The 20,667-nt window shown below is 36.4% G+C and overlaps 1 protein-coding gene and 1 long non-coding RNA gene across 2 annotated transcripts; one reads left to right on the top strand and one right to left on the bottom strand.

The window, feature by feature from the left end:
- Window positions 1–428: 428 nt before the first annotated feature.
- Window positions 429–5,666, bottom strand: LOC148937706 (uncharacterized). The gene is made up of 3 exons (XR_016138004.1): window positions 5,125–5,666; window positions 4,100–4,196; window positions 429–3,121 (listed from the first exon to the last, which is right to left on the bottom strand). It is a non-coding gene; the product is annotated as an uncharacterized LOC148937706 (long non-coding RNA).
- A 6,898-nt stretch (window positions 5,667–12,564) lies between these two features.
- LOC105426075 (pickpocket protein 19-like) lies at window positions 12,565–17,727 on the top strand. The gene is made up of 6 exons (XM_089071022.1): window positions 12,565–12,853; window positions 13,196–13,471; window positions 14,946–15,215; window positions 15,280–15,336; window positions 15,459–15,692; window positions 16,457–17,727. Exons 1-6 carry the CDS (start codon window positions 12,625–12,627, stop codon window positions 16,723–16,725), a joined length of 1,335 nt encoding a protein of 444 aa, XP_088927148.1. The 5' UTR covers window positions 12,565–12,624; the 3' UTR covers window positions 16,726–17,727.
- The last annotated feature ends 2,940 nt before the right edge of the window (window positions 17,728–20,667 follow it).

The raw sequence follows: 20,667 nt of genomic DNA, 5'->3' as shown, positions 1-20,667 counted from the left end.
CCCAATTCCGGGGACGTTGCGCCTGCGGCCGTAAAACCGTGTCCCTGAAATCGATCTATCGGTGGTTTATGCCGGCCGTTTCGCCGCCCGATCGAATCACGAGCGCGCGATTTATCAGGCGGTTTCTCTTCTGGGAAAACTTCTGGGAGAGAGAATCTATCAGGCAGATCTTACGAGCCGCTTAAGTGAATTTCGCCCGTACGAGAATTCATTATTCAGAAACAAATTAATCCGCTGACAAACGCGCCCGATGTTTTTTCTTTCTGCGCCCTGTTAATGTTAAAACAATATGAATATATTATTCGTTATATTATACGGATATCAGAATTAAAGGATCCGATATATATATATATATATATATATATATATATATATATATATCACTTTAGCTGCTTTACGATGTCACATCTTTTTTTACGATGAAAAACGTGAACTAAATCTTCTCGCCAAAAATATAAAGGTCGTGCGGGGGTTAGTTTCTTCTACGAAAAATTGCGTTATTTAACCTAGTGACTTATCCGGCTTTGGATTCGTAAATTAGGTGCGGATATTCATCATAATTGTATCGCCATTAAACTGATATCGCCATAATTATACTCCTGCGCACGCATCCTAGCTTCTCATTAATTATATTCATTAATAATCCGAGCATGCTTAACGTGCCACGTATATTTTTAATCTCGTAAAGCTTCCTTAAACTGTAGCTAAATATTTGTTAATTATGCTTACAACTATTTATTTGTCGCTTATTATTACTAGTCTTCATCGTAATAAGTAATCTTATCCTTTTAACTCCTCTATGCTTAGTTTTGTAATACGTAATATACGTGCATTATAAAATGCGATATAGTATGCATTGAATAATTTCCAGGGTTATTCAATCCTTTATTTATAATGTCATTTTTTTTTTTTAAGAGAAAAAGCTGTAATATACAATGTACATGTAAATATACTTATTCACATCACTTTTTATCATCCTTACGTAAATGTGAATAGCTAATAGAAAAAAGTCTAACAGATAACGGTCTAACGTATATTAACCATTTGATGGTAAAAAAAATATTTCAAAAATTATATAAAAATTAAATTTCAGCGGAAAGGTCCGAATTAACTCCCACATGCAAAAAGAAGCCTTTATCTTCTCATCGGGCGGAAATGCCGACCACTCGCATTCATTATATTTCGCATTCGAATTAATTCGATTTAACGAGATCGTCCACCGCGTCAGTAATAATTTACGCGAATCACTCAAGAGCGGGGGAGGGGGAAGGGGTGTCGAGAAATTTTATTTATTCGCCGTATCGGACAAAAAGCGGAGGAGTTACTCGGAGCGACGCGATAAGATCTAATTTTGCAAAATTGTCTTTATCTCATTCGCCCGTGATTTGTCTTTGCCTCCGTTCTTTCCACGCCTCATCCCCCTCCCCCATCCCGATCCCTGTCCCTTTTCCCTTTATCCCTTTCGCTATTCTTTTTTTTTTTTTTATCGCCGCAAGATGATTTCGTTTGGAAATTGGACGCGACGGACTGTCGTTAAGTGGCCTGCCGGGAGTAGTTTCATTCCGGAGCGAACCCCGATATTTGCGTTCGCGCGCGATCGCGAAATTTATCGCCGTCATGGTCTCAGAGCATCGCAGAACTTCTCGTGCGTTTATCCGGCAATTCTCGTTGTGCGACACGTCGTTTTGGTTCGCGAGCACGTCCATAAATAGAACGGTGCGAGTTTAATTAAATTAATTCACCGATCGACGAGTCTTTGGTTCGTATTCTCGCCTCGCATTTAACGCTAAATACGACTGTCTAATTCGGAGATAAATCTGCTTAATATGAAAATTACATTTGTACGCGCGAAATGAAAATGAGATAACTAAACTGTCTCGCAAGATATAACAGGTTTTTAATCTTCGTATTACAGATTGTAATTGTAATTTTCATTAAAGTAGATTGCAGTAATTAAAAATAAATTGTCCGTTTCTATTTAAAGAGATATTTGATATCGGCGAGTCGTTTTAATTCTTTTATCGTTCTTTTATTTTCTTGTCTATTGCGAAGAAAAAACACGATACGCGAGAGAGAGGAAATCTTTCTGCACAGCACAAAACGTGCTCTCTCATACTTATGAAATAATATCCATAGTTTAATTCGGCGGATCGTTATCATCAATAAACTTTCTATGTAACACATATCCTGCTAAATCGAAACACTATTAATTACTTTCGGACAAAATGTACACGGTTCATACGTTCAATAACGAGGATTATCAATAGACTGATTATTAGACTATTACATGTAAAAGCATTTTAATCAAAAATATCAAGTGAAAAGGGAATTTATAGAAAGTAAATATTTATAAAACTGACGAATGGTAAATAAGAAGGCTAAATTATCTCGTATATTATTCATATAAGATTAATGATCTGAAAAAATTAATTTTAGAAAATTTCGTTTTCTTTTCCTTTCACCAAGAAAGCTAAGTGAAATGCGGCAAAATTTATCGTCGCGATATCGGACGCGATATCGGATTTCAATTAGCCAATTAATTAAAAAAATACTGACTGGTCTGAGGATTATTTCAAAGTGGACTATCATGTGGGAAACGGGCGAAGATTAGCGGTATTTCGCGGAAAGCTCTATAACCCGATAACAGCTGCGATAGCAATAGCAGATTGCAAATATGTAAAGGGAGACAGAGTGAAAATGGGAGAATATGCCGGCGTGATTCTCAATCGGCCGGTTTATTTAATTCAATTAAAATTCTTATTAAGTTCAAACACCGTCCACGGCCATGTGGCATGATCAATGCAAATTGTGATTCGCGTATGCGACAGCGGCACACGTTCGCAATCGAACGAATGCCGATTTCGGCCGTGGATTTACGGTTCGCGATCATAGACACGCACACGCACACGCAGCACACACACACACACACACACACGCGCGCGCGCGCGCGCGCGCGTGTGGGATTATGCGTTCCATCGCAGAACTATGTGATCCTGGGGAAATTCACTTCGATCCCCGAATAATTTCCCGTGATATCCATCGGTCTCGACGTCTCATTTTCCCACGGGAAAATCTGGAAAATCTTGCGGGCAGGCCGGTCCGGATGACGGAATAGAAAGAACTGGAAGAACAACAGGGGAGTTAGATAAGTAGCTCGTGGTGCAAAAGAGTATATCGGGTAACTCAATGTTTGAATGACGGCTCGTGTTCTGAGCCTTTTGCTTTGCCTTTGTGTCGGGTTTCCGGGAAAACTGACTACAACGCAATTTTAGGCGCGAGCATGATCGTGCGCGGGCGTAAAGAGTGTAATTTTAAAAGCGCGTTTTTTAGAACGGTGTTACACGTCGGTCATTCGATACGCGATTGAAGGATCGGCTTTTCGAAATTGCGTTTCGGGGCGTTTGTTGACAGGGAAATCGCTAACGAGCTGGAAACAGCTGCCGAACAAAATATTCCCTGTGGGGATCGGGAACCGATGACGTAACGAAGTGGCGCGGCTTTTATTAACCCGTCGGGGATCCTCATTGCTCCTTTTACCTGGTACACGCTCGTGAACAGCCATCGCACAATATTTTTTATATACTCTCAGGACATTTTGTTAAAATTTTTAAGAGAATCTTGCATCTTAATTATGGTGTTTACACGCTTACGAGCTTATATCTAAAAGCTGGTGCTAATATTTAAGACAAAAACATTTGAGATGTGTCTGAAAGAAAATTAGCAAGTTTTTGTGTACGAGATAACATCGTATATATGGAAGTTGTACCGCGACGACGACGTCCTCCGACGCAACTTACGCATCTTACGGACGCGTAGTAACGCCGTATAATATAGTTGTAATTTCCCGTATCCGTTTTACGCAACGGCGACGTTACATCGCGGCGCGATAATGCAGGAAACTGCGGCGAGATGTTGCCGGGCTCTCGGCGAAATCCAGAGTTACGTTACAGCGTGAACGATAATGGATGTGGCGAAGGGACGTGTAAGGGTTACGTCGGTCTTCGCCGTACTAACTACTGACTGATTAATCCTCCTGGAATCGATCCTAGAAGCTGTTGCGAGATCCGTTTCGTCACCTATATAGACAACCTCTCCTTACCATAAGACTTAGATCTTTGCTGCTGCGGTTAAATGTGCACCATTCACTCTTGATATCTCAGAAGATTCATACAAATTCAGAAGATAAATCGCTCATACTGAAAATGAAAATAGGAAATTCGAAATGAACTTCTTATAGTATTAATGTATGTAAAGAGTATTTTAAATATATTTGGTGAGATATATTTCATATTTTATTCTGATACATGCATTTCCATAATTTCCATATGAAACGGAAAATATTTTGTTTCTTTTTCGATCACTTTGATATTTCTTTGATACTGAATAGATTGATGTGAAAAACTATATAGCTATGTATAAAAAAAAATGTATATAATTTCACATTACCAATGCATTGGTATATTTATATAAAAAATAAAATTATTAATTATGCTTTGTTATTTTATATACAAACATAGAAATAAGACGAGATATTTTGTATCAAAATAAAATATGAAATATTTTTGCTAATTTTCTGATAATCATACTACTTTCATATTTTTGAACATGAAAAATACAGAAAATTCATTTATATAAAAGAGAAATAGTTCCATTTAAAAAATAATGAAAATAATAAAAATATGAATATGAAATAATAAAAATATGAACTACATCTTGAAAGCGGTGTTATGCATGCGGATGCGGATTGTCAATTCCATTTGTTTACAAAGAACCATACGACTTCGTATATTTCCTTCGAAAGCATAAAATTTTGTTTGAAAATATTTTTCCCAGAACCATTGTATTTATATTTATATCCATCTTTGAGATACTATATATATTTCATATAGATATATGTATAGTATAACGCTATCTATTTATCAGGATAAAACAGAACTCCGTCATAACATCCAGATACTTTAGCCGAACTTAACCATAATAATCGAGGATTGAAACGTCTCGTTGGATTATGGCGACTTCCAGGGATAAGCCGCCACGAGAATTTTTCTTCTACGAAACTTTCGCGCAAAGCCGTAAGTCGTTACGCGTGAGCATGTAAAAAGGTCGGAAACTTATGCTACTTACCCGTACCATCGTCGAAGATGGCTGACTTCGTAAGGTGTGATTTACTGCCGGACGTTGGATGATGTTTGGACCAATGTGCTGCTCCAGCTGCATTAGTTAAAGTGTCTGGGAATTTATTGTCGGTAGAGAAACTAACTCTCGCTGTAAGAAGAAAAATATATGCGCAACGTCCATTTTTATTGTATTAGTTATACAAGTTAAATAGTGTCTCTCCAATCCCTTGGCTGCAAATAATAAAATATCTCAATTTAACTGAATTTAACGAACGTTCGAAATCATTAATCAGCACAATTATGAAATATTCAATTTAATGCAATGCTTTTATATTAAACATCCGCAAAACGGGAGGATAATTTTCCATTTTTATTTAAATAATAACTGTTTATGTGCTAATATATTTTCGCTATTCAAATAATCAAAATGCTATTCGGAGAGGAATAATATTCGCGTAGACACTGTTACGAGTCGATTTCTTCGAAGTTATCAAACTGAAGGCATCGACAAAGCAACGTTGTACGCGTACCATATTCATCCCGTGCAAAGATGAGATCTCCGATTCTAATTAATCGAGATAAAGCACCGTTAATTCAGCCTTACGGAAATCGCCTCGCGGGCATAAGATTTAACCCCCTTGGGACGAATCGCGTGCTTATTATTCCGGATCTCGAGACTTCATCGTAGTCGTCGGGGGCGAAATTTAAGCGCCGTTATAAGCGGCATTTTCGCTCGGGTAACAGCCGGCGAGGGAAACCATTCCCCGGTACACAGGTGAGGAATTTCCCCTCTGAGAACTCGTAACTAAGGCATTAGGACCTTTTTCCATGGCGGGAGGATTAACGCCGTTTAAAGCTGCAACAGCTAGCGAGAACTTCTTGAGGAGCACCGAGTAAAAACTGCGTGTCCCGACAAAACAACAACTGAATTTAACCCCTTCAGTGTCGAGTTTGTCGAGAAAAAAAATCTCATCAACAATGCTCCCCTATCTCTGGGATTTTCTACGCCTATTACCATATAAAATGTAAAACTCTGGAAAAATAGAAACTAGGAAATTATTGGAACGAATTATATTACTATTATTTTAGAAAATAGATAATTCTAATTCCAGATAAAGAAAAAGTTTAATATTTATAGTTATAGTTTAATATTAAACCAAAATCAATATCTTATTGTTGTCTTGAAAAGATTTTTCTTTCTCTTTTTATCTCTGGCTTTCTTTTTCTCTTTCATTCAACTGATAGCAATTTGTTAATTTAGAGTTGCTTTGAAGTTGCCAGGTCAGGAAGAAGATCGATATTATCTCTGCGATAAAAAGGACACTCGAGCTTCCTATGTCCCGAAAGGGCGACCGCGAGAAGGGGGATTTCGGAGTGGAGTTGGAGGTGGGGACGGGTACAGGATTGGTTTCTTCCACTTAAATCTTCAGCCGTAGAACAAAACTCGCAGATTCCTGAAGATCTCCTTGCCGAGTTTGACCCGGCCCCGAAACTTTGTTCGCGCTCGACGACTGGTAGCGGGCTTTCCAGCTGAAGAAGCGAGTCCCCGAGTGCTGAATTCACCACCGAAAAGCCTCTGCTTTGCTGCGCGAGAAAAAGCACGAATCGCGATACTTTCCCGTCGTACGATGGAGAGAGAAATATATCTATGAAGATTACGTGGCGCTCGAATGCCCAGGAGAGATGCAAGGATCATGAGGCGGATAGATACATTCTCCGTATCTTCCTTGAATATTAGAAAAATCTTGGGAAAAAGATATCCCATCAAAATTATCGTTTTTTTATATCCCTTCGTGGACAGCCTACGGTATCTCAGGGGCATCGAAAGAAGGATTTGTGCCATAATCGAGAAAAGAGGATAATTCGTCTCCAAGAGGATGAGGTTACGATCGTACGTGGTCGGGGGAGGTGAGCAGAAGAGGGAGGGAGGGGGGGGAAGAAGATGGAGAACGTTACGTTTCCATTGCGGCTTCCCCGAAAAGAACGTCGATAGACCGTAATTTTATTGCCGAAGTTACACCGCCAGTGGCCCCAAAGTTCACTCTAGCAAATATAAAGGAAGCGAAATACAACACAATTGGAAACTGTCGCCGATCTGCGCTGTTCTTACACTTCTCTCTTCTCGATTCTCTCTCAAAGAAGAAAGGAGAAAAAGATCGAATGTAAATGCTGGTTAACTTTTGCATCGACATTTAATGGCTCGTGCTTCGCGCTTAAACGCATTTTCTCGTGATTATTTTTTTTTTAACTCAACAAAAATGTAAATTGTAATTCCTGTTGTAAAAATGTTGCTATAAAAGAAAATTTTAATTACGCCGCACACATACTATCTGTTTAATGTATGAGTCTAACATATTGGTGTTTGGAAACCAGAAATGGTGTTTGGAAACGCGATGTAAAAATGATAAAGATATTCAAACGATAAAAAAAAATCGTATTACGTAAAGGAAAAAAAATATGAGATACCACAAGAAGTAATATAAAATTACTCGTTTCTTAGAGATGTTTCTAATGACATTTATTCATCTGACTTGTTCTAAATTCTAAATGTAAATGTTTATTAATACATACGTTAGTATCGACGATTTCAGGAAAATTAATTGAAAATAGCTGTTAAATTCAATAGTCGTTGCTCAACTCTCGCGAGACTCGCCTTTCTGACCGCTGTTCAAAACTTTTGGCAAAGGGAAAAACATTTCTCACGAACGCGAAGTTTCCAGTAAGCATCGTGCGTAACGCACTTTACGTGATACGAGTACCATGAATAACGTTCTTCTCCCGTCCCTTAAGCGGCCGACAAGAAATTTCTGAGTGGAACGGCACGTCGAAGGTTTCACATTTCCATAGCGAGTTCCGAGCAGCACTGCGAAACCGGTAATTTCATTATCGAACTTCTCGCCTCTCTTTTACGCTAAAGTTCCTGGATCCCTGTAAGCATCGTAAAGACGAAGTAACGCAGATTGAAAGCTACTCCCGCTATAAGCGAGCAGTAACTCAACCGTTAAATAATAGGGAATGTTAATTTTCAAACACAGTCGAAAAGTACGGCGGACGAAGCTTGCAGTAATAAGAAATATTAAATTAGTTGCAATAATGCATATTCATGCAATAATAATACTTGGATTATAGTCTAATTACTGCTTTTGTATTAAAAAAAAAAAAGATTTATTTTGAATTCTTCTTGAATAAATATATAAAAGTTGTTTTTACCCAACTCAGAATGTATAGGATTAAATGCGTATAATTATCAATTAACTCTTAAACAAGATGCGCATAACTTTCCTCCTTTTTCTCCCCGCTCCATCCTCTTCAGCCAGAATCAAATTTTTTTCTCTCTCTACATAAGCCGACACCTCATTAACATACTTACTGTACTGCGTTAATTATGACTCCGCATTTATGAAAGTACATGCACTCGCGGAGACCAACATTGTATTTTTTACGTGCAGTCCACGAGTCGCAAATCACGCAAACGATATTTCTGCATGAATTAAAGCGTTTCCGCAAATATTGAGACTAAAATTTGAAAAATGTAATATCATAATATATGAATATGATTCTTATCATTATTTTCACGTTCTTTATACCGTTTAATTTTTTTCTTTGTTTTATTACATTCATTATTCAGTCATTAGAATTAATGTTATTAGAAATGTTAAAGTAATCTTTGCTAATCTTTAAATTTTTGAATAATTCAATATGCAAAAGTAAAGATATTTTTTGCAATTATAACATTATAACATTAAAATCAGTTCTGTGAGATTCAATATAATTTAAAAATGTAATATAATGTAAACATTTATTGAAAAATTATATATTTCAAATGGCAGAATAAATCGATGAAAAAGGATTAGAATGATTACGAGCAAATTTATGTATATTATCCTTATCTTTGCATCGTCATAAATTATGACAAGCGCATGATAGATTACAACTGTTTAAATGGCCGGTGTAATCATTGACTTGCCCATCGCTATCGTCAATCATTGCCACATATTGAAATATAATAACGTGCAAATGTACACAACACATGTGCTGACTCACGTGAAAAATACAGGAACATCCCTAAATTATCGCTACTCTTTTTATCTGACAATTTGATGATCAAAATTGATGTGTTCACTATAAATTTATAAGTTAATACTGTTTTATTGAGGGATAAAATTTTTATACATTCCTGTTTAAAAGATCTATTTTATACATTCCTGTTTAAAAGATCTATAGAAAAAGAAAGTGACGCTTTTTGGATATTCTGCGCAAAATACCTTTGAATACGCGATATGGTTGTCCCTTGAAATTCTAAGGCAGCTCGGCGGTTTGGCTCCTGATGGATAGCACCGCAAACACGGGCGAATTTTGCCGACGACATTTATAATTTACGTGAGTAGGAGATGGGGTGCCTGAGCCATTTAACACATACTGAGAAACACAGAACATAATTTAGTATTAACAAATGATTGTCGTTAAGAAAGATGTAAAATTGTAAAAGACGTTAAAAGATAAAATTTGTTATCGCGCTTCATATAAACTGTTTCAGCGAAACGATTTCAGGAATCAAAAGTTAATAAATATTGTGTGGAAACGCGTGTATACGTGTATGTGTATAGAGGAATTGAAAAGTTTTAAGAAATTTTCTCTCGGAAACGGCTCGAATCAGTGTAACGTCGAAATATTAGAATGGCTCGCTTGTTTATGAAAACGTTGGTTCAACATTGAGATTAACGCAGCAGTATTATGCACACACACACACACACACACACACACACATACACACACACACACACACACACACACACACACACACACACACACACACACACACATACACCAACATGATACTTTTGCCTACGAGCACTGGTGAAAAACTTAATTGGAGGAATGAAAATAATTCGAACCAAAAATTTATAACTCTGACTAAAATAAGCATTTCAGAAATAAAATCACAACGTATGAAAGAGAACTATTTATTAGACTAAAACAGTTATTGTTAAAACAAGTATAATAAATAAATATGTACATTTAAATAAACATAAAATATAAAGTTAAGGTAGTAAATACATGTAATTATGTAATTTTCAACAAAAGTTATAATTGTCAAGATACTTTCAATATTGAATAATTGAATAAATTAATAGCAATAGCCAATTATAAAAAAAATAAAACATATGAAGAAAAAAATGGAAGAACAGAAAGGTAAAGATAGACAGAATTGTGGATGCAGTATTGTCACAGTTTTTTCGCGAGCTGCCGCTTCGATTACGCTTGAATTTTCGGCTTCATCATTGCACGATTTGCGCAGACATGTATGCAGATAGGTTGGTGAATTCCAGGTGAGAGATTTCAAAAGACAGCTGGATGCTTTCACATTTATATAAATATGTATAGAGACATCAAACGTACAGAGACATTCATATATATTTTTAACTGTGTAATATAGGAAAAACAAGAGAAATAAGTTCCATATTAGAAATTGTAGTATGATGAAGTTTACGCAATAGAAAAATATTTAAATAAAACAGTTCACCCATTAAAAATTTTAAATAATTATAATTTGACTTATGGAAATAATAATTAATAAAAATCAAATTACAAATCGCAATCTCTTAAATCTCTCGAATTTTTTTATCGGTTATCTTTTATGATGGATTTTAGCTATATTAACGTAATATTTTGCTATATTAACGTAATATTTTGAAGATTAGCAAGATACAAATTATTATAGTTATTATAGTTATAGCGATATAATCGATTCGCTTGCAAGCTAGCTTGAGCACGTGTATGCAATGTGCGCCCGGAATGAAAACCTGTGATGTTTAAGCGAAACTAATATTAGAACGATTGTAGCCGCGTAGTTAATAGAACGTCGGTTTCATCCCCGGGATAATGAAGCACAGCTAGAGCGAAGCGCCAACAATGTGGCGTCGATTGCATCATCGGGTTCGAACGAGAAATTGCCATTGCGTATTCACCATACTCATTTAATCCTCGAATAATGTTCTGAAATAGTAGCATCTTGGGCGAGTCAAATTTGTCCAAGTTGGAAATTCGACGTTACGTTCAGAATTTAAAAGAATTTAAAAGACTCTATTATGATCTACAATATTGAAATAATCCATAATAATTTTAATTTCGTGCTAAAAAATACAAAGTAAAAAAGTATACGTAATAAGAAAGTTATGATAAATTTTTATTTATACATACGCATACACTATAAACATTATATTTATATAGTTTTATATTTACAGGGAACTAAAAGATTCAGAGAATGTGAGAATTGATACGAACCAACCTATCCATCTGGACGAATATCGCATACTTTTGAAATCGGATTCGCTGAGAATTTTTCCGATGGAAAGACCAATGCCGAACAGCCGAAACGTCGATAGCTTTTGGCGATGTCCGAACGAATCAACGAATCTTGATTTCTCTCGAATTCGAATTATACTAGGGGATGCAATCAAAACCGGGGGATCGCGACCCCCGGAGGCTTCTTCATTATTCGCGGACATTGAAGCCGGAGAAGCAGCCCTCTCCGCTCGCGTTGGCATTGTTTGCGCAACAATCACGCTAACCGAATTATCCTGATCACATCGGGTGCGCGTTCAAACACGCGCCACCTCCTCAACCCTTTCCCACCTCTCCCCTTCCTCCACTAGCTGTAATTGATTGGATTTTATTTGCACGATCCAATGCTGATATCGATAAAAAATGAGGAATAAAGCATGCTCGACCTCTTTTCGCCCTTCATTCGAGGACGCTTTCGAAAGGGTGCTTCAATTCGTTTTTGACTCCGCGAGGAGTGACCATAAGGATATATTTATCCTGCCGACGTTAAGTGCTAGAGGCTCGACCGAATGAAAGTAAGTGAAGAAACTGCTTTATTTCCAGCTTTTCAATGTACTTAATTTATCACTAGAATTTCTTAGGTTTTCCTTGCGTTGAGTTTTCGAATTTTAAGATCCCCTAATTCTTCCTATTCAAATGGATTTAGGAATATCAGACATGAAGTCTAATAAGAAGAAATTAAAGAAACTGACGGAAATTGTGAAAAATCGAGTTACAAGAGTCAGACTTAGAAGAGTCAGACGTAGAAAGAGAAACCAAGACAAACGGTTTAATATAATCACGCAAGCGTTAAATTACTTTTGTTCGCGTACGACTCTTCATGGTCTTCGATATGTCGTCGATACTGATTTACACATTATCGTGCGATTCCTGTGGCTTATTCTATTCATATTGTCTTCTACAGTGGCTAGCAACGTGATTTACTCGTTGGCACTCAGATTCCAGGTAAATCACATATTTGAGAGGAAATGACGATTATTTGTATTATATATAATCTTTCAAAAAAATTCGGTTCGTTAATTATTTCTGATATAGAGGGGAGGGAGGAAAATATTTGAAGTATAAAAGGTATTAAAGACAATTTTTATCAAAATAAATTGGAATATCGATTCGTTGCGTAAACTGACTTTAGGCTGCGCCAACGTCGATCGGCATCGAATCGATGCATTATGAGACTTCAAATCTACCTTTTCCGAGCGTCACTCTTTGTCCGAATGATCGCGTCGATTGGAACCGAGCCCTCAAGCTGGAACCAAGAATTTTCCGTAATGGCACGGATAAGGAAAGTTTCGACACTTTTCGAGAAATATTGGGCAAACTTTCTGTGATGAGCTTCGGGGATTTCGACGATCTGGATTTTTTGAAGAATCGAAGTCTTCACAGTCTCGCAGGTAGGATATTTTATTCCTTCTTAAACTTTTTCACGCAGATATAAACGATAGCAATATTTCCCGATTTTTAATTCCGTCTTTAATGTTTTGTTCAAACGCTAATACCTGGTGATTGATATAAATTTCAATAATGCTTAAATCATGATAAACTCGACTTGTAGCAATATTTTTCGATTTTTTTTTTTTTCACTTCTCTAATGTTTTTATTCAGACATTAATATCTTATCTGATTGATACAAATTTCAATACTTAAATCATGATTATCTTTTCGGATTTTAAATGCGTTTTAAACACGTCTTTTTTTTTTTTAAACTGACAAGTAACCTAACTTTTATCGAGCAGATATCGATGTAACTTATGTGTTGCGCGAGGTAATGCCGCGCTGCGATCAGTTGCTATCCGAATGCTGGTGGCGCAACGAAACTCGCGATTGCTGCGAGATCTTCCAGGTGCAAAAGACCGAATATGGTTTCTGCTACTCGTTCAATTCCGAATTGGCGGAGACACCTCCGACGAATCCTGCGGAGGCGCGACCACGAAAAGCGACGGGCTATGGCGACTGGAGCGGCGTGAAGGTTACGATTCATCTGGGAAATATAACGAAGCCACCAAATTCAGGTAAGGATTGCCAAAGCCGGACCCGATGTAATATTCTACGTGGCAAGGTATAATCGATCTATAGGAATAACCGATGCTACCAGGCACACAGCAAAGCAAAAGGATGCTTCGCTGATACTCATTTCACGAGAAAAATGTAATCACCTAGAATAAATTGTTCTGGAAAATTGTAATAGTAGTGATCGAGTGCTGATTCGCCTTCTAGTCACGCCGCTGGCTATTGCCTTCACCCTGGATCATTTTGAAAGATTCAGAGCTTGATCGGCACGAATTGAACGGCTTCTCAGGAAATTTGTTTCAACGGTAAAAAGAGTTTAAGAGTTAAAAATTCTTTCAATATAATATGAAACTTCCGGTATAATAACATAAATATAGATATGTATTTATGCAAATTTGTAATTTACGATATATGAAAATATGACTGTTTAGTTATTTGACTCAAATTATCAAGAAATATGTGATGCACACATGAGTGACGTAAAAGCGATCGACTGACCTGTGCGTCATATTATGAGGTTGAGCGAAGGTAGAATTATTATGTTGTCATCATAATCATTACACTATACTGATTGGCTTCCTAATAAACATAATTAATAATTAAACTTCAAACAATAAGTTAAATATTTTCATATCTTTACAATATGAACGAGAACATTAAAACATAAAATATTAACAATCCTGGATTTTATGCTTTTAAAAATTTATTTTCAATCATTATCCTTCTAATTCTTTTAATATATTCTAATTTAACATTTTTACGTGAATACATTATGGCGTGTAATTCCAATTTAGATTATTATGTATCGTTTGTTATTGCATTATTTGGACAAAGGGACGTAAACGCATTATCTGAATAAACATTTAACATAAATCTAAATCAGAGACGAGGAACGAGTGGAACCAAATAATAGCAAACGAAACGTAAGCTCGGTTAAACTGTGTGGCGGATTAATAACTAATATTATTTCTCTCCGTCGCGAGATCTGCCGAATGACGAAGTATACACCAAGTATACGACACATCGTTACTAATCCGCCGTTATACGAACGCGCCGCAGAATCTCGCAAATATGATTTTAATATCCTCGCGAAAGCCGCCGACTGTTAGCCGACGCATTTCGAATAGGACGTGACTCCCATTTCTCCATAATGTTGCTCCTTTATTACCTATGCGGAATGGAAAGGGATTTATCGTAAACTGCAAAATCGATGTATCGGCGCCGTATTGCGCCGAGGCAGTTATTGAAATGTCGCTTTCAATGGACTTCACGTGGAACCTGTACCCGTTCTAAGCCGCTCTGACCGGATCTGGTGCGGACGAAAGAAAAATTTTTACATGGAAGGTTAAAAATTGGATCTCATCGCGGATATCATCAATTTCAATATCTCAATAATCACAATTAATCGCAATATCGCAATTATCATATTTATCACAAAGCTATATTATGTAATAATATCTGAATATTATGATACAGTGGAAATTAGCGGCGTCATCGTGATAATAAACGGACCCCATGTCTGGCCCAATAGTGGTACCATGATAGCGACGGGCTCACGGGCTAGTATGGCCTTAGAATGTATTTCTGGATATGCCACTCAACGAGTTCTCGAATTGGATAACGACAAACAACCGTGCTGGTACGACGATATCGGCGTGTACAATCAGGAGACTTGCCTGTCGCTTTGCAAACGTTATTGGGTCGCCAAGTATTGCGACTGCAATCTATCTTTTCTATTCCCCGCAAGTATGGTATTTTGTACTCAACGGTTTAACTTTGACAACATATAACAGTTTTATTTATATTTTAGATGATAGTTTTCGCGAGTGCACCATCGAGGATTTCATCTGCCTGATTAATTATAATGGTGAGCAAATTCTCATAATTCGAATATCTTGGTTGCATATCTCGCGAATGTATTTTCAATATAATTACTTTGTAATAAATATAACATTTAATTTTAACGAAACGTTAAAACGATGACGCAAGATTTGTTCAACGACTACATGGTGACGACTACCCACCTTGGTGACGAGTACCCACACGACATTCCTAGCATGTTTTGCAACTGCTTGCCGGAATGCGACTACCACGTCTGTGGTACTCAGTTTTCTAACGTGCCTCTACATAACATGAATGACGTTACGTTGGACGTGCATTACATAAGACAAACTAGTTTCCGCTATAAAACAGACATAGTTATCACACAAATGGACCTTCTCGGTAAGTTTTCTCGGTAAGTTTTCTCGGTTTTTTTTGCATTTTTTTTAAATATTACACATTTGTTACACATACGCGTCATATTTCTCCCTTGTCGAAAATCTCTCGCAGTAGAAAGAAGACAAATTATTTCTGTCCTTTGTTTAACATTCTTCATTTTTTGAAGAATATATCAGATTATACGTATAATAACTTTAGAATAATAACTTGATTTCCAAAACGGAAATAAAAAAATTTACAGAGATGAAATGAGAGAACCGGAAACGGAAAAAAAACATTCGTGAAATGTGCTGCTTTATTCAAATTTACTTTCGAGGTTTGCGGAGAACTTTAATTTGCGGCGCCTTAATTATTTCCCTATCTCTATTAGCCGCTCCACGACGGTATCCCCATGTATAACGAGTCCCGTGAGACGCCAAGTTATGAATTCATGGTACTCTCATGTTTCTTGTTCAAAATGTTTATAAAGTCTATCCGCAAATTGTTTATGACCGTCCAGAATATTATTCATGATTTTATCATAGGAAAATATAAAGTGTTTAGCCCTGTTAGTTGTATGCAAATGTAAAATTCCATCCAGCTTGCGCATTATAACGCCATATTGTGAAAATTAAAGTTAACACGTAAATCACTATTAGAACGACCGTCTCGATTTTGCTGAAACCCGCATGATACGCGTTGACGCGCTCCGCCATCATCATCAAATGTTTTGCCATAATCAGCATATTAATAACTCGATCGTGAATGATTTGCATATTTCCTTGCAGTATCTTTCGGCGGCATAATCGGGTTATTCCTGGGTGGTTCGTTGCTCAGCGCCGTCGAGCTAGTCTATTACCTGTTCGTGGCGATGTTTTCGTCTCTGCGCTTGCGATGTAGAACTAAAGAAGAGCCGAGGATACGATCGAGCGCGACGCTCGTCCACACGGTGCTGCCGATCCTGGATTATAGCCCTCTGAAGCCGCGGGCGCGGAAGATACCGATTTTCGCGCCCGCGAATTACGGCCTCCCAGAATCGAATTCGAACAGATATTGAATTACCGTGAAATCTTTCGACGGGTGGGCCGTTTAGAGGGCCTCTATTACAGCCGCACCACCGCGAAATTTGAGATGATAAAATAAGAGGGGGTTCATCTATATAGTCTCTCTTCAAATCGATATTCACGGACGTGCAACGTGTATATATATGCGCGGGCGCACACATACGCCTGCATATATTCTACTAATGGAATTCCACGCTTTCCGAAGTCGGGAGACAAAATTTTGAAACAAGAACTAGATACTACCATTCTGAATCGCCTGCGTGAATCGAGAGTACTGTCTGTTGGAATAAACGGATCCCATCCCGTTTTTCATAGACATGTTGGTTATTGTGTTTTATCGTGAGGCTGTCCCCATAAATCAGGAAGTAGCTGCGATATAGATCGGATTTGACAAGGAAATCGAGAATGCCTTGCTCACGCGAAAATCTGGTATCTACCTTCTAGAATCCGTATTTGTGCACAAACGTGTGCGTCTATGTATATGTGTGTGTATGAGAGAGAGAGAGAGAGAGAGAGAGAGAGAGAGAGAGAGAGAGACAGCGCAACTCGTATTTTATTCAATGTTATATATGATACGTACTTTCCATCTTGCCACTTTGCGGTCGCGTAATGCTTGACTTCAATAATACACGCCATACATTTTCCATGTATCACAAGCGACTTCCTTGGCTTTTCCGAGATAGACTAGCGAGTCGAACAATTGGGTAAAGTGTATGTGTATTTACTTGTTAGCCGAGAAAAATACCGCTAATAGTTATAATGAGAAAGTTGCTTTGATGCCGGAAGAAAGTAAACAACAAATTAACTAATTTTTACAGATTAATGTACATACATTATATTCTTATTAAAAACTGCATGGTTTTCAGAAAAAACGAAAGAGTAAATATAGCTATACAGCGAGCAATTTGCATTATACTTATAGTAAACACATCGTTAAAGGACACATCGTTATAAATTACATATTCATATAAAATAAATATGTAAGTTTTATTTCATTAGAATTTAATTTTTCTTATTAAAATGAAAGAAAAAAAATTAATTAGTTTCCGCTTAATATTTCCTTATAAATCTGATTTTTCATTTCTTTCATTTCTCTCTTCTTTATAAAATACACTTAGCCATTTTTTATAGAGCAATCTTATTAAATTATATTTTAATTTATGAAATAAGCTAAACATATTTCAAATTCAATTATAAATCTGATAATATTAGATATGAGATATAATCTAATATGAGATATAATCTTAAAATTTGTGTGTATTATTTAATTTATAAGTTAGATAGTTGTTGATATTATAAAAAATAAAATTCTATTACGTTCTATTAAGATTAAAGTTTTCGTTAATTATTTACAGCGAAATATTATAATATTATTATATATATTTCGTATATTGATTATTATATAAATTCGAATCAATTAGGTATTAAATTAAATTGCAATTAAATATTAATATACATAACTGTTGATATAAAAATATAAACAAATTTTAATTTATAAAAGATAACATATAAAGTAAATAGTAATTATATAATAACTGGATACGATGTATAATTACGTATTTGGAAACATTTCAATTTTATATTAATCTGACATAGAAAAATAAATTCTAAATTAATGTTAAATTAGTTACATATCATTTAATTTAAAAAAATGCGATAAAGTTGGAATTTTCTATATATGCTTTAGATACCGTCATTTCACCGCAAAAGTGTCTGTGTTGACAAAACGCGGTCACAAGCGTACAATTGCAGAATTTTAGATGATCGTTGAAATGTATGAATAACGGTAATAAATCGTGCATATGGTCGTATATTCACTGCACTTGGTAAATTGTCGGCTACAGTTCACGCCATTTGTGAAGGACGTTATATGCAAATAAAGATTCACGCATCGTCTTGCAGCTTCAATGCTTGCCATATGATATTGTTATCGATAAATTATCGATATACACTCAATCATTTTAATTGATACATTTCTTCGAAATTAGTCTTAAGGAATATGAAGATGTAGTTTTTATGACATATGATTCAGACATGATTTTTAAAAAAATCTGCATATGAAAATACCGAGGTCAGTTTTAAATAAAAGCTATATTTTAAATATGCTAATTAATGCAATTATTTTTTATATTTTACTCGGATGTACACAGTCGGGAAATTTGTATACTTTTGTTTAAAAATATGTTGATTAAAATTTTTGTACTAAATGCTCAATATATCTATGTAATTTAATACAAGTCTGTTATATTAACTGGACTTAATTAATTTAAAATGTAGAATTATTAAAACAATTTTTTTTAATGTTAAAATAATACAATCTGCAAATATTCTTAAACATGAAATTAATATTGTGATTATCCCACTAGAGAGAATGATGTTTAACAATAAAATGCTCTCATAAGATTTTTGCGGAGTAGAATAAAAGATCTGACCCGAATATTTCATCACTCTGATAAAGTATATTATATTAAATACAAATATACAATATTAAATAATTTTTAAACTAATCATTTTTAAGCATAACTTTATAATTTTTGCAGAACAAAAAAATTACAGCACACATAGAATAGAGATTTTATTTTTAAAAATGGCAATGATTCTTTATTTTGAAGTTTCTGTCTAGAAACAAATTTTTTTTAATAAAAACATGTCTTTCTCCATATAACGCTTTATAAAAATGTCTTTGTATCTCACTTATTTCAGGAAAATTCGAATCTATTAAATCGATTAAAATGGCATAATTATTATCGTATGTACGTATTTTCTGGCAATTATATATTTTCTCACTACAGAGAACAACAACAAATCTGACGTCAGAAAGTTTCAAAAAAATGGCAGACTCGTTGTTACTAAAGATGCAGTTATTTTTCGCGGCATGGCGATTTTTCGAGCAACGACAGACTGGATTTTTCCCTTTAGACAGCGCTCGCTTTCACGCTATTGAAAATAACCGGCGTACTTAAAGCAGCAGATAAGACACGCGCCTCCCATTTTTCCATTTTCCAAACGCGACACGCGGGAAACGCTTTAAAGCATGCGCGGTTGAGCCGGAAGTAAATGTACTAGCCGTCTGGCCAAGCCCCATTTGGCCATTTATTATTTATGAGAAGGACAAAGAGGAGAGAGATAGAGGGCGAGAAATTGCGCCAGCCGTCCAACCAACAATGTCAACCCATCCAGAAAAAAAATCCCTTTCTCGCCCTTATCTCTTTTTAGGAACGTCGTCAGCCGAGATTCATCCACCGTGAAAGAGAAATACTTGACGGGAGGATACGTCTCTTTTCTCTCTCCTTTTTTTTTTTGTCTACTGCATTTTAAAAGCATCCGTCAGATTGAGCCGACGTAGACTATTATAGACTGCGCTGTAGCGGTTTACAATGTCATATGTAGTCAATTGAAACGATCGAACTCTTCTGCGAATGGACAATGTGTTGTGCTATATGAGTCTGTCTTCTACCAAATAAAAGGATTGCTTGAAATTCGCAAGCGGTCATTTTAACCACTTCAGTCTTTCTAGTGGTGAACTCCTACGGATATTGCTCGCGGAATCTGCTACGGGCAGACCAAAGATCTACGGTTGAAGAAAAACAGATAGAAAAACGAAGTAGCCCAGAGAGAAAAGCGAAAGCTTGGAAGTGCAAGCAAGGGGGCAGGACGATTGCCGGTGGCAGGACGGTAGACTGCCGCTCGAAGGACGACGAAGTCGGGGAAAGGACCGAAGAGAAGGAGAGAAAAAGGAAAAAGAAGAAGAACAGAAAGAAAAAGAAATGGGAAGGAGGAGAAAGCAGAAAAACCGATCGTTGTCAGGGAAACGAAGGAAATCTGCATTTTGTCAAACTGTCGCTTGGAAGTTCGCGGGCGCGTCCGGGAGCACGGAGGGTAAAAGGTGAGGGTGGGAGGGGCGGAGCAAGAGGGAATAGGGTGGCGAGGGGTCG

Source organism: Pogonomyrmex barbatus, unplaced genomic scaffold (genome assembly GCF_055798465.1).
Source record: "Pogonomyrmex barbatus isolate J1 unplaced genomic scaffold, ASM5579846v1 scaffold11, whole genome shotgun sequence".
NCBI lineage: Eukaryota > Metazoa > Arthropoda > Insecta > Hymenoptera > Formicidae > Pogonomyrmex > Pogonomyrmex barbatus.
The sequence above is the reverse complement of the archived record's forward strand: the minus strand, read 5'-3'. Positions and strand labels throughout refer to the sequence as shown.